At 40.9% G+C, this 15,365-nt stretch overlaps 1 protein-coding gene and 1 non-coding gene across 2 annotated transcripts; both read right to left on the bottom strand.

The window, feature by feature from the left end:
• Positions 1 to 3,094: 3,094 nt before the first annotated feature.
• On the bottom strand, positions 3,095 to 4,980 carry triap1 (TP53 regulated inhibitor of apoptosis 1). The gene is made up of 2 exons (XM_068006286.1): positions 4,772 to 4,980; positions 3,095 to 3,661 (listed from the first exon to the last, which is right to left on the bottom strand). Exons 1-2 carry the CDS (start codon positions 4,916 to 4,918, stop codon positions 3,572 to 3,574), a joined length of 237 nt encoding a protein of 78 aa, XP_067862387.1. The 5' UTR covers positions 4,919 to 4,980; the 3' UTR covers positions 3,095 to 3,571.
• Positions 4,981 to 5,636: 656 nt separating this feature from the next.
• On the bottom strand, positions 5,637 to 5,709 carry trnak-uuu (transfer RNA lysine (anticodon UUU)). The gene has a single exon. It is a non-coding gene; the product is annotated as a tRNA-Lys (tRNA).
• Positions 5,710 to 15,365: the final 9,656 nt, after the last annotated feature.

The raw sequence follows: 15,365 nt of genomic DNA, 5'->3' as shown, positions 1-15,365 counted from the left end.
TAAGGGTGGGCTATTCAGCCCCTCAAGCCTGTTCTGCCATTCAATGATATCATGGCTAATCATGTACCTCAACTCCATTTACCCACCTTTGATCCAAGTCTTGAAAATTTCAATTGAACGAGCATCCACAGTCATTTGGGGGAATGAGTTCCAGATTTCCACTGCCCTTTGTGTGAAAAAGTGCTTCCTAATTTTAGTCCTAAATGGCCTAGCTCTAATTCAAAGATTATGCCCCCTTGTTCTGGATTTCCCCCACCAGAGGAAAGTTTCTCTGTATCTACCCAATTGAATTCCTCAATCATTTTAAATACCTCAATTAGATCACCCTCAACCTTCTAAACACGAGAGAATACAAGTCAAGTTTATGCAATCTATCCTGATAATTTAACCCTTTAATCTTTGATATAATTCTGCTGAATCTGTGTTATACCCCCTCCAAGGCCAATATATTTTTCCTGAGGTTTGGTGCCCAAAACTGAACACAGTACTCCAAATGAGATTTGACCATGGCTCTGTATGACTGAAGCATCACTTCCTCACTTTTGAATTGCAACCCCCTTGAGATAAAGGCCAACATTCCATTGGCCTTTTTGGACCTGTGCACTAGCCTTTAGTGATTTGAGTACATGGAGACCTAAATCCCTTTGCTCCTCCACAGCTCCTAGTTTCTCACTGTTCAGAAAATATTCCGATTTGTCTTTCTCCGATCCAAAGTGGATAACCTCACACTTCCCCACATTAAACTCCATCTACTGTAATATTGCCCACTCATTTAGTCTATGTCCATTTTGTAACTTCCTGCCCCCATCCACACAACTTACCGTGCCTCCAAATTTGGATACACAACTCTTTATTCCTTCATCCAAGTCATTAATATATATATAATGAAAACCTGAGGCCCCAGTGCAAATCCCTTGGGAACACCCATTCTCCAGAGAATTAACTCTTTATCCCTACTCTCTGTTTCCTACCTCCCAACCAATTACCGACCCATATCACAAGGTTACCTCCAATTCCGTGCACTCTCATTTTTGTTAATAATCTCTTGAGCGTAACCTTATGAAAAGCCTTCTGGAAGTCTATACAGGCAACATCCGTAGACACTCTCCTATCCACCATGGTAGTGACCTCCGCAAAATATTCATTTAGATTAGTCAAACATGCCTTACCCGTTACAAATCCATGCTGACTCTCTTTGATCAGCTGATTCTTGTGCAGGTGCTCAGTCACTGTCCTCTATTGGCAGAATGTACCTTCTGTTAAGGTGGTGCTGTGTTTACGTAGCTTGTCTCTTTAAAGTCTAATTACTGTAACTTCTGAGGTTAATTGCTGTTAATTTTAGATTGATGGGTGCTTGTAAATTTGCAGGTCAGAAGAAATCCATATGAAGACTGTCTTGCTTTCTCTTGTATATGGTTTTGAAAGTTTGAAGTGTAACATCTGAGGTACGACAAGGTGCAAAACTTTTGACTATATAATAGATATTTTAAAATAATATTTATGGGTGGGGGGAGGGGGAAGAAGCACTCTGAAAATACTTAGCTGTCTCACACAGTATTCTAACCTTTTTGTCAAATTTTTCACATCCTGAAGGATTAGACCCTCAGCAACAGTTTCACAGCATTGATCACCTTGTCCAAGTAGCCACTCTCAAATGTATGTTAGTGGGCTATTCAACCAGAGGGAGATCACATCCCAGCACAATTTGCCCTCACCTATCCACCCAGTTCCAACAGGAAGCACTGGACAATTTTCCATTCTCTTTACCCCAATTCTAGCAGCATTACTGCCATCCTGGCAGGGATCAGCTAACTCAGCATTGACCTGCCACCCTCCCCGGGCTTTATAGCTCAGCTACTCACCAGTTTGGGAGCCCGCTCCACATTTCTGAGGTGATTCTCTTTCAGGCAAATATGTGAACACCTGAGCATCCACATTGAGCTCTGTAGGTTTCTCAGCTGTAGATGCTACACTGCATTATATGTAATAAGTTACACCAGCATTTCAGTAGATTGTATTTTATCTTTTGAGAAATTCCAAACTGTGAGACTCAAATTCTCATCTCCTTTCAAAAGCTGCAATGTAAATTATAAGATAGCACTCTTATAAATTGGGGAACAATAGGAGTCTAATTCTCTACCAGTACTTAAAGTCACTGATATTCCTTACCTTCGTTCTGACGAAGGGTCATCGACCTGAAACGTTAACTCTGTTTCTTTCTCCACAGATGCTGCCTGCCTTGCTGAGTATTTCCAACATTTTCTGTTTTTATTTCAGATTTCCAGCATCTGCAGTATTTTGCTTTTGATTCCTTCTACAATATTGCCTTTTAAACAGAAGTTCAGCATCACTTGATTATTACTTCTATTCAACCTGCTCTTCTCTCCTCCTCTTCTCAACCATTGTGGTCTCCTGCTATATTGACCATGACCTAAATTCTGAATGATAATATAACCATTAAAATACAGACCTAAAAGCTCTCCTCTGCGTGATAGTCTGTGACCACAGCCCTCGACTCACCATGAAGCTGCACTCAGCAATTATGCTTACTACTTTGAGAACTTCTTCTAACTACACACAGCTACATAAATAAGTCAGCTTTTTTCTTGCTCCTTTTTCTGCCAGTTTTCTTACTCCCCTTCCTGGAGTACAGTTCCACACTTGTAGCTCATCCTCTGGTACCTTGCTCATGAACCTAGACAGCGAGTGGGCGCACACTATTCAACAGCAGAGGCAACACAGCTGCACTTAATGCTTTCCTCATGCGACATCCACACAACGCACTTCCAGCAGGGTTTAAAGGATGGGGATCAGGAGCAGGAACCCTATTCAGCTTCTCCTTGCTGAGAGCAACTGAGGTTTCTCCTGCTGTTGCCCCTGATGAGGTAAGCTAACACAGAATAGACCAAAGATCAAACCTGGAAACTCCCTAGTATGCATGGATCAGCTACTTACTGCTTACCCAGCTCAGCCATCGGGAGAGCAGTAATTCAGCTTAACCGAATATGTACCTTCACCATAACATAGGTTGTATAGTGAGCGAAGTCAACATATACCTACAAAATTAAATAAAGGTTAAAAGAGAGGCAGACGATTTAAGGGAGATTTACCAGAATATATTAAAACTTTGTCTGTTACAAAATGTTACTTTCATATATCATGTATTCATTTTCTTTGGAGCACAAAGCAAACCGTGTTTTATACATTAAAGTAGCACATTCTCATTTGATGATTTGGGTATCATCATATCTACATTTACAACTTCCGTCAAAGACATAACTCACTTCAAACAAGTTAGAAAAACTGTACAAGGGAAGTACAAAATTTGCCCAATCTTGATTGTTTTTTCCCGTAAATGTTTCTCTGATGATTCGCTGCTGTTATTCTGGAAATGACATTTTTAAACAATAACGACTACAGAGTCCAACAGCATTCTATTAAATCCTGCTCTCTGCATTCGATATCTTGATATTCCCGACACTTGATTGTGTAGATGTCTTTACCACAGTGATGCTAATTTAATGGCAAAAAAAAAAATTGAAGGCAAGAATCTGGTGCCATCGTCACATCACTATGACCCGCCGCTGCCATAAGGCTTTTCCCGCTTGGGTCCCATGAATTCCAGTCCTTCAATAGGGATTTCCTTCTCTTTGATGGCTTTCTGTAATTAAAATGATGTTTTCTCATTAGAAAGCACGATCAGCACAGAAAAATGTGAACCCTAACTGCAGGCAGGTACTAATTTAAAAACAAAAATAAGGACAAAGACCAAACTCCCTTGGTGGCTCAGACAGTACGTGTAGTGGTAATGGTACAGCCTTGACTCAGTGGACTGTTTCCTGAGTCAGAGGTTTCATGGGTTCAAGTTCCACTCCATAGCATAAAATCTAGGCTGAAACTTTAACACAGTGCCATTTTTCAAATGCCAGTGTCAGAGGTGCCATTTTTCAAATGAAATGTTAAACTGAGGTGGATGTAAAAGATCCCGTAGCACTATTTGAAGAAGAACAGGAGAGTTCTCCTGGTGTCCTGGCCAACATTTATCCCTCAGCGGGTTGGGTAGCATCTGTCGAGAGACATTTCAGAACTGTGTCAGAACAATGTCAGTCGTGGCCTAGTGATAGCTCTCTCACCTCCGAACATGTTGTGGCTTCACGTCCCGCTCCAGGGACCTAAGCACTTAATATAGGCTGGCACTTCAGTGCAGTATAAGGGACTACACTGTCAGAAGTGCAGTCTTTCAGAAGACATTAAACCAAGGGCCCGTCTGCCCTCTCAGGTAGACATAAAAGATCCAACAACACTATTATGAAGAAGAACATGAGAGTTCTTTCTGGTGTCCTGACCAATACAAATCCCTCAACCAATACCTAAAACAGACTATCTAGTCATTATATCATTGCTGTTTGTGGGAGCTTGCTGTGTGTAAATTGGCTGCTGCGTTTCCTACATTACGACAGTGTGTACACTTTAAAAGTACTTCATTGGCTGTGAAGCGTTTTGGGACATCCTGAGGTCGTCAAAGGCGCTATATAAATGCAAGTCTTTCTTCTGTTCCTGTAATTCGTGGACATCACAGGGTGTTGGGGTCTTTCTAGACTTGCTTGGACGGGTGGCTGCAGAACTATGTCCCCGTCCTCACCCCAGATACCTGACAGTGACTCCAAGATACCCAGCCTCGCCCTGGATGGTTGGCTCATCTTCGTCCCTCCCCAGACACCTCTCCCCATGTAGCCAGGAGGCCTGGCCTGACCTTCGCTCGGCCTCTCACCTTCACGCACTCCTGGTACTGTTTAAAGAGCTCGCTGCACGGATCCGCGCTCCGTTCTCCCTTCAGAAACTTCTCCGCAAACCAGCGGTTGAAGCACAGATCGTAACCGCGCTTCAACTCCGAGCACTCGGCGCCTACACTGTTCATACTCGCCGACCCGGCTCAGTCCCCGCGCCGCATACCTTGCGTCACTTCAATTAGACGTCATCGCCCATGTGATGTACCCCAGCAGTACTGGCAACTACAGGTGGTGGCCATATTTAATATTGGCAGACAACGCCATGTCAGCTTCAGTAGCGGCAGTGCCAGCGGCTCCATAATTGCCATCGGAGCTGACCGCTGCTATATATTTAGTGCGGGACTGGATTTGACCCGTTCCTCACGGTTTCTGGTCTGCACCAGTTTCCTGCCCTCTTTATGTCGCCTATTTTAAACAATTTTACAACACCAAGTTATAGTCCAGCAATTTTATTTTAAATTCACAAGCTTTCGGAGGCTTCCTCCTTCGTCAATTTAAAATAAAATTGCTGGACTATAACTTGGTGTTGTAAAATTGTTTACAATTGTCAACCCCAGTCCATCACCGGCATCTCCACATCATGCCTATTTTAAACTAATCGGCGCTTCTGCTGGAGTGCGGGTCAGAGTAACTCCAGGCCGGCGCCTACTGGCGCTGGCCGGTCATTGCAGCTGAATTCCCGGTCTCGAACCCATTGGGCTGGGAGCCGCTCTCTAGTCACTTCAGCGGGCGGCCGAGACACTTTTCTGCCAGAAATCGTTCAGTTTGAACTTAAAGTAGCGGGAGATCAATAAAACACAATCTAACAATTAAAATTAAATAAAACCTAGGAACAAAAAAAAGTACCGCCCGAACAGGGACTTGAACCCTGGACCCTCAGATTAAAAGTCTGATGCTCTACCGACTGAGCTATCCGGGCCCTGAGAAAAGCGATAACCACATAGAATTTACAGCACACAAACAGGCCATTTGGTGCAATTGATCAATACTAGTGTTTGCTCCACTTGCTCCACACGCACCTCCTCCCACCTTCACTTCATCCAACCCTATCAAACTATTGTTTTCTCCCCCATGTATTTATCTAGCTTCCCCTTAAATGCATCAATGCTATTCACCTCAACTACTCCTTGTGGTAACAAGTTCCATATTTCCACCGCTTTTTGAGTAAAGAAGTTTTTTCTGAATTCCTTATTGGATTTCTTAGTGATTATTTTATATTTATGGCCCCTAGTTTTGGACTCACCCACAAGTGGAAACATCTCCATGTCTACTGAACCCCTTCATAATTTTAAAGACCTCGTTCAGGTCACCTCTCAGCCTTCTCTTTTGTAGAGAAAAGAGCCCCAGCCTGTCATGCAACTGCCACACAACTGCCACACAACTACTCACTCATCACCGCCAGGCAACTGGCATTTGCACCATGCAGTGATAACGTTTCAATGCAAATTGTATGTTCGTGTTCAGCATTTGGCATAAAGGAGAAAGAAGTTTTCAATAAAACCAGCGCCCTTTTCCATGTACCGTTCATCTATATAAAGGTTACACTGTAGGCATCACACATATACAAATTTTTGTATCACACTTAGAATCATAGAAAGTTATGGCACAGGAGGCCATTCAGTCCATCGTGTACATGCTGGCTGAAAAAGACCTATCCGGCTTAATCCCACATTCTAGCACTTGGTCTGTAGCCCTGTAGGTTATGGCACTTCAAGTGCATATCCAAGTACTTTTAAAATGAGTTGAGGGTTTCTGCCTCTACCACCCTTTCAGGCAGTGAGTTCCAGACCCCCACCACTCTCTGGGTGAAAAAATTTCTCCTCAGCTCCCATCTAATCCTGCTGGCAATTACTTTAAACCCATGGCCCCAGGTCACTGACTCCTCTGCTAATGGAAATAGCTCCTACCCTACCTAGTCAGGTCATAATTTTATATTCCTCAATTAAATCACCCCTCAGCCTCCTTTGTTCCAAAGAAAACAATCCCAACCTATCCAATCTTTTCTCATAACTAAAATTCCCCAGCCCTGGCAACATCCTCGTAAATCTCCTCTGTACCCTCTCTAGTGTAATCACATCTTTCCTGTAATGTGGTGACCAGAACTGTACACAGTACTCAAGCTGTGGCCTAACCAATGTTTTATACAGTTCTAGCATAACTTCCTTGCTCTTATATTCTATGCCTCAGCTAATAAAGGAAAGTATCCCATATGCCTTTTTAACCACCTTATCTACCTGTCCTGCTACCTTCAGGGATCTGTGGACATGCACTCCAAGATCTCTTTGTTCCTCTATACCTCTCAGTATCCTCCCGTTTATTATGTACTCCCTTGCCTTGTTTGCCCTCCCCAAATGCAATACCTCACACTTCTCCAGATTGAATTCCACTTATCACTTTTTTGCCCACCTGACCAGCCCATTGATATCTTCGTGCAGTCTACAGCTTTCCTCCTCATTATCAACCACATGGCCAATTTTTGTATCATCTGCAAACTTCTTGATCAAGCTCCCCACATTCAAGTCCAAATCATTAATTTATACCATATATACTTAAAAATAATGTAGAAGGAAGAGGAAGAAAACCATTTCCAATCTACTAATAAAATTCCACAGCAACAGAAAATAGCTTCCATTTGACTTCAAGGTCCACACTTACATAGAATTACATAGAATTTACAGCACAGAAACAGGCCATTCCGCCCAACTGGTCTATGCCAGTGTTTACGCTCCACACAAGCCTCCTCCCACCTTATTTCATCTCACTCTATCAACATATTCCTCTATTTCTGTCTCCCTCATGTACTTATCTAGTTTCCCCTTAAATGCATCTATGCTAATTGCCTCAACCACTCCAGTGGCAGTGAGTTCCACATTCTCACCAATGAGTAAAAGTTAAAAATTATAAAAAAGGCAAGAAAGCCATTCTGATCTCTAATTGACCCAAGGGTCTATTTAAGAGCTAATGGCCTCCAGTTGACCTCAGGAACACACAGTTCAGATGGTGCACTTCAAGATGACAAAAGTATTTTTAGAAAGCCACTTAAGACCATTTCATCTGGCCCAGCACCAGATATTTACAAGCCAGCTACAGGTCCAGGCTAGACGTGGCCCATGGGGGCAGTCGCTCTGACTGTCTGCCTCTCTTCCGCGGCATTCTCCGTGCCCGGGTGGCCCTGAAGAAGGAGCACACGGTGTTTGTTGGTACGCTTGAGGTTTTCCGGGGCTGGAGTGCATCCTGGATCGTTGTAATAAAATTATTATTTGACTATTATTTGGTTTATGATTTGTTTTAAATAAAACACACCCTAACCCCCCTTCTTATAAAAGGGGGCCCAAAACACATACAAAAAAGATATTTACGAGCACCTGCCAATCAGCAAACTTTCCTCATCAACCTTCAATTTACCTCAGCATGTTGCCAATTAGAGCAATTAGACTTTGTGATCTTAACGGAACAGGTCAGCCGAACTGCAGCTCCACCTTAGGTAGACAATAGCTGTGCTTTACGTGATATAATGCTCCTGTTGTTATAACGCAATGTATCATCTGAATTACCATGAGCATTGCCATGGGAGGTCCACTATATACAGAAAACTGGCTCTCACGGGGGAAGGAAAATAGGGTTACATCTCTCATTACGAACACTTTCACTGCTTTCTGTCACTCAGACCAAACTCACTTTACCACCCATTCACCACCAAACTCTTTCCAACTCATCACCACTAACTTTGCTAAAGCCCAATTTTTTCCTTCTCTAAAGTTTTACACATCCCCACCAATCAACCCAAACTCCCTAACTTTCCCCCTCTGCCCATCACAGATCCAATTTCACGCTCACATAACAAACTCCAACACAATTCCATCCCCTTGAAAATAAATTGAAGGCTATGTCCCAGCTTCCTACCTCACATCTACCATCAGACATCCACCAACATAAATACAATGTACTCCTGCATATAAACTGAAATATAAAATTCTATAAATATTTTTTATTTAATCCATATATACAAAATACTCTACATATTATACTGAATACAGATGTCATATAAAATATTAATTTATATAATTTATATATATTATATATAGATACAATGTACATTATATATACATTACACAAATTTCATATTCATTTATTTGAATCCACATTTCTTTTATTTACAAACCTCTACAATTGTATAAAAACTTTCCAATATACAATTTCGTTTTATTTTTCAATTACAGTGAATATGATATACATGGACTTTCAGAAGGCCTTCGATAAGATGCTGCATAGGAGACTGGTGACAGGTCAGGTCATGTGGAGTGAGGAGCCAGGTAGCAGAATGGATTGAAAAATGACTACAGAGCAGAAAGTTAAGGGAAGTTTCTGAGATTGGTAGAAAGTGGGAAGTGGCGTCCCACAGGGATCTGTGTCGGGACCACTGTTGCTCACCATATACGTAGATGATTTGGACTCAGAAATTGGAGGTATGGTATTGAAATTTACAGATGATACCAAATTGGGGGTATAGCTAATAATGTGGAGAACTGCACCAAAATGCAGGAAGACATAAACAGGCTTACAGAGTGGGTAGATAAATGGCAAATAAAATTCAATATAGAGAAGTATGAGGTGGTTCACTTTGGTAGAAGGAATAAGGAGGCCACTTATTCCTTGGATGGTAAGAAACTAAATGAAGTAAAGGAGCAAAGAGATTTGGGAATACAGATACATAAATCACTAAAAGTAGCCACACAAGTTGATAAGGCCAACAAAGTACTGGGGTTTATTTCTAGAGAAATTAAGAATTGAAAAACAGGGAGGTATGTTAAATTTATATAGAAAAAGTGCAGAAAGGATTTACAAACATGTTATCAGAATTGAAAAGATGCAACTATCAGGAAAGATTGAGCAGACTGGGACTCTTTTCTGTGGAAAAGAGAAGACTAAGAATAGACCTGATAGAGGTCTTTAAAATTATGAAAGGGTTCGATGGGGTGGATGTGGAGAAATGTTTTCCACTTGTGGGTGAGTCCAGACAAGGGGGCATAAATATAAAATAGCCACTAACAGATCAAATAAAGAATTTAGGATGAATTTCTTTACACTGAGAGTGGTGAGAATGTGGAACTCACTGCCACATGGAGTGGTTGAAGCAGATAGGATAGATGCATTTAAGGGGAGACTTGGTGCACACATGAGGGAGAAGGGGATAGAGGGATATGGAGGGCAGGGTGAGAAGAGGTAATTAGAGTGGGAGGAAGCTAGTGTAGAGTATAAACACCACTATGGACCAATTTTACCTAATTGCCTGTTTCTGCGTTGTAGATTCAATGTAATTCCAGTTAATTTAATTTAAATTTCCATATAATTTCTCTCCTTTATTTATTTTACATTCATTTCTTTATTTTTATCCGATCTTGCTATTATGGCCAAAAACACCGAAAGTATCAGCACAATTATATTAGTTTTTACGCCATGGGGTAGAATTTCTGCGGAGCTTTTGTTGATCTTCCACCTACGTTATCGCAGACAGGAAACCCTCCCCCCCTGTGGAAGTTACTAGCATATATAATCATCCTCTCCTTATCAAGTAGCACATTATGTACAAATATGCATACAATTGTGGAAGTTGACCCTGAAAATATTACCAACCCTCCCATTATATTTTCTAATAAAAACTTATTTAATCTCGGTAACTCAGTGACCCTCAAAATATGTTCTATGTTATGAGATAAAACAACACATTCATCAACTCACTGTGAGCAATGCCACGGGAGATCTGCTAATATATAAAAGACTTGGCTCTAGTGCATGTCCGTCACACTCCAGGTATCACCCTTCAAAGTGTGAAAAGTATATTTAAAAAAGTTCAGAGAAAAAGGCAATCATTTCATGCTGGCTTCCTCTGACCCGTAAACAGGAATTTACAGAACAACAGCCAATCTGCACACATCTCTCAAATAATTGACCTCAGCTTGTCCCTATTTACAGCAATTAGACAATGTGGCTTTAAAGGGACGCAGGTCCACCTTAGCAGCAGAATAATATACTGCACATTTAAAGGTATAATTATTGGTGTATTCTTACAGAACAATGGATCCTTTGACTAACTGTAAACAACGTCTTGGGGGCTCTGCTAGCTCTTAACTACCATTTAGTTATGAAAACAAAATAAAAGTCTTGAAAAAAATCCCAAACTGTAAAAATTGGGGGCAGCTAAACAGGGATGGATAAAAGCCACAGACCAAAGAGGCTGTTTAAAGTTTTAATCTAGATAAATTGTTAGAAGCAAACAGCAGTTACTATGAATGCAGGAAAATATGTAGATAAAGAGTTAGAATTGACAGTAGAGGAAAGCAAGTGTAGATTGGCATTAGAGGAGGAAAAGATACGAAGAGGAAAGGAACAGACACGAGGCAGAGGAAAAGGAATAACATTGGTGGAGCAGAAAGGTGTCTAACCGCCGTGGTGAGTGACAGTCCAGGTGACTCAGGCCCTAACTAGCTCATAATTTTATTAAATGTAACAATTTATTATTTTGAGGAAGAAGATGGCAAAGACAGATTCTTAAGCGCGTTTGAATTGCTGGCAAATCATGAGAGGAGTACATGTAAAAAGCTGGTTGTGTCACTTAGCAGTGAGGGAGTACTGCATTTTCTTGAGATCTGATGGATAGTGCAAGTCATTATGTACTAAAATGAGCAACTGTTGTTATTATTAGTCTCATGCTAGAAGCATATAGATGTAAATTTAAAATGTGACAGAAAATTCAGGACAGCAGGTACAGAGAGCTGGTGTTAGAAATGAAGGATTGATTGAAATTATGGTTAGAGGGAGAAAATGTGATATTTCTATGAAGTGTGCGAGTTAGTGTTAAAAGATAATTATCTAATAGCTATTAGTCAATATTCTGTGACATTGCACATGGGAGTCAAAACCAAATATAATATTCACTTGGTTAGAGGCCAGAGGATAATTGGGTACACAGATGTAATTCACTCCCCATTTTAAAGTCATAAATTCTGTCTTTATTTTTATATAATTCTTTGATTTGATATTATTTAAATAGCAAAACTTAGGGTAATTTAGGAAGCAGAGTACAACTGGTAGGAGTTTCTCGGCTGTACAGGCTGAAGAGCTGGGAGATGTAAAACTGAGGTGCTACAGCATCACTACTGGCAGGAAGGTGTAATTATATTCCCATTATAAATGTGGAGGAAGGAATTTATCATGGGAAAAGTGGACACCAAGGTGTGATAAAAACGTGACAACAGGAAGTAAGGTTTTGAAGACAGGAAGTACATGCAGATATAAGATTTTTAATATATGATTGATGATTGCTTGAACAAGAGGAGGCCCTAAGTCAAATGGCTGAGTGAGCCGATCATTTGGTGGTTAGAGAGCTCGTAGGAATTGGGAAGGCATATGTTCCACAGTGGTCAATTAATGGGTGTTGTTTTTGGATCTGAAGTTGATACCTTCAGTAGCATCAGTCACTCCCATAAGCAGTTTGAGCATTTTACTTTTATGGGAGTTGACTCACACAGTCTTGTATCTACTTGTATGACAGCGAGACCCCAGGGGTGTAACAGTGGAACTCCTTTGTGACTTGAATAGGATGGCTGTGTCTTCTGCACATGTATTTCTTAAATCTCCTTGAAGGTGGACCAATTTCACACTAGATGAGCCAAAGCTTGGTGTGAATTGTTGTAGTGAATTCTTCCCTAGTAAGACAGTAAAACATCCCAAGGTGCTTCACAGGAATATAATCGGACAAAAATTGACAGACAGTTCAATTGATACAACTTATCTCCATGTAATAACAGGAAAATAATGCATATGCTATGCTACCTCACTTCAGTTGGGTCATCTTGCTTGACTTAAACAAATTCCTCTGCACACTGCCTTCTTAAACCTGCCTTTCTGCCTCAGCTGCAGCTACTGTTATAAAAACTAGTATGCCTCTTTTAGGTGTCAGACTTTGTATTTTACTGCTGTTCAGTCAGAAGATCAAAATCCATCCAACTTAATGGGTGGGAGATATTTATCAATTACAGGCCACTAAATTGCTTATTATTTACAGTCTATGAGGAAACAACATCAAGGCCAGTTTGTTAGCATTGTAACTACCTACTGCCTCAGACCCACTTTTTTTTAAAACTTGCAGTAATACAGTATGCTTTGAGAACATAATATTCAAAGTAACTCTTTTCCCAAATTCTTTGTGGAAACATTATCAAAAAACAGAAATGTGAAAGCAGGCAATTCATCAAACTAGGAGGATGCTTGGCACCCCATTTGCTGTAGAGTGTGAAACCCAGTAGATCAGAGAGGGGTGATTCTCCAGACATGTTATAAATGCAACAAGATGGATGCAAAGCAACAAATGCTGGTGCAGGAGAGTCTAGAGTGCAGATTATTAGAAACTTTTTTGAGATACCAAGCTTACAGAATATGCATTACTCAGATCTGAATACTGTGAATGACCAACCAGCAGGCTTGTATATGAAGTGTATCTAATGTGTCTAGTAGTTTCTAGAGGGCACGAGTGCCCACATTTTGGAGGTGAAAAATATCTCCATTTTGCACGTGAGATTGAAGTAGGAGTTTTGGCATCATTACAGTTTGATGCATTTGGACAGTGTGACAAAATAAGACATTTGTGACTTGTTTCAGTTAGTGGTTGTCTATTTAAATCCATTTTATAAGCAGTTTTAAAATAAAATTGCAGTTGTTATACAGAAAGTCAGCAACAGTGTAGACTGCAGAGTCCTTGCAAAGTTTTCAGCAAGTCGCCTAACTACATGAGGCAGTTTGTCCAAGCAGCAGTCATAGACAATGCAACACCAACCAAGCAATGTCCACAACCCATTGCTTGTAGTGTACAGAATTGTGTCAAGTTGGCAGGAAAAGACAGAGCTTACCTTTATAACACCTTATCACGCCACAAAGCGGTTCACAGCCAATGAACTACTTTTGAAGTGTGATCACCATTATGTTGGCATACAACTTTTAATCCAGTTACCATTTCTAGCTACCATCATAGTGGCCCTTGATGGCTGTTTTTCTGCCTCCTGTAGGCAAATGCTGTATTCTCTGTCTGGCACTTCCTTCCTCAACATAACCCAGTTTGAGATCTGTGCAGAATAGGACTCAAATCTGCAGCTGCCGCACCCAGGGACATTGAGCATTAGTGTGCCCTCCATACTTTTAACCATAGGCTTTCTGGCTCACACTAGTGAAAATATCATAGGCTCTGGTATTTGCAGAACCATTAGGATGTTTGTTATTGTGGTTGGAGGTGGGGAATAGACAACTGATTAGTACATCAAAGTTTATTAAATCCCTTCCCCTCAGACTAGATTGAAACCTAGACACTAACCTCTTCTTGATGCTTTGAACTATTACTCAATCTACTGCCGATACAGCACTACTCTTCATAATTTAGTCCTTATTGGCACACTACCACCAGTCATAGAAGATTTGTGCATATATAAAGTTTTGTAATAGTGCAGAATAACATGAGCTTCACGTGGCTGCGCTATACATGACCTAGCAGTGCCCAATGAGACAATTTACTCTGCATCGGTTACATCTGACCCAGGAGCATTTGAGGTTTATTCAGTATCTATCATGGACAACAGCAATTCTGCAGGTTCTTGGTGGAAAAGTATGGGAACTCCTCCAATTAATCATTCAAAAATGAACCCATAAGCTCTAACAGCCTCTTTTCCACCCAAGCAAAAAAAGTATACAGATATCCTATGGGTGCTTAAAAGTGAAGAGGGTTGAATCACATGGAAATTCCCTCTTGCCAAATGCAAAAAGGAGTCAAAATTAAAATATGCTTAAGCTTTGCAAATTAACCTTGAAGATGCCTGTTGGTGATCTAGAAACCAGCAAGAAATCTGTAGCACTACAGCAAGATCAAAAATTTAAACTACTGACCTCATTTCCCAGCATATAAAATGACACACACACAAACATTACAGTCTAGTTAACATTTCTATGGCAAACAGCAAATCAGTCAGTCTTGGTTATTGACATTTTGCCCAGAGCCACAATCCCAAGCAGTGTCTTGTCCAAGAGCCATCATCAGGAATCCCATACTGCACTGTGCCTACAATTTCCCACCTCAGTAAGTTCAACTTCAATCTCTTACTGTGCACAATTGATGAGGGCAGGAACTGCTCTGCAGGAAGGGGAAAAAAAGCTATAAGACAGTTATATGATGACAGTCCAGTTTTAATAGAGCCCTTTTACTCACTTCCTGCAAGCTAGGATGGTCCCACCTTCTACCAACATTCCCTTGCTGGAGCAAAAAGCAACAAATCCCAGCTCTGTGAACATTCCCCACCCTGGGCATGTGTCCTGGCTATGAATGGAAGCCCAGAAGTTGGCTTTATTCTCCACCTGTATTACAAAATGCTATGCTCACAAAATGCATAAAACAGTCACCAAGTCAAGCTTCATGGCATATTAATTGCCTGTAATTTTGGCAGCTGGATTTCCCCCAATTGGTCATTCAATAAAGCTCAACCCATCAGATATAACGGCCCCCTCTTACTCCACAAAAAAAGCAGCAGACGGATG

Source organism: Heptranchias perlo, chromosome 25 (assembly GCF_035084215.1).
Source record: "Heptranchias perlo isolate sHepPer1 chromosome 25, sHepPer1.hap1, whole genome shotgun sequence".
In the NCBI taxonomy this organism is placed as follows: Eukaryota; Metazoa; Chordata; class Chondrichthyes; order Hexanchiformes; family Hexanchidae; genus Heptranchias; species Heptranchias perlo.
Note: the sequence above shows the minus strand (reverse complement) of the source record. Positions and strands in the feature narration are given on the sequence as shown.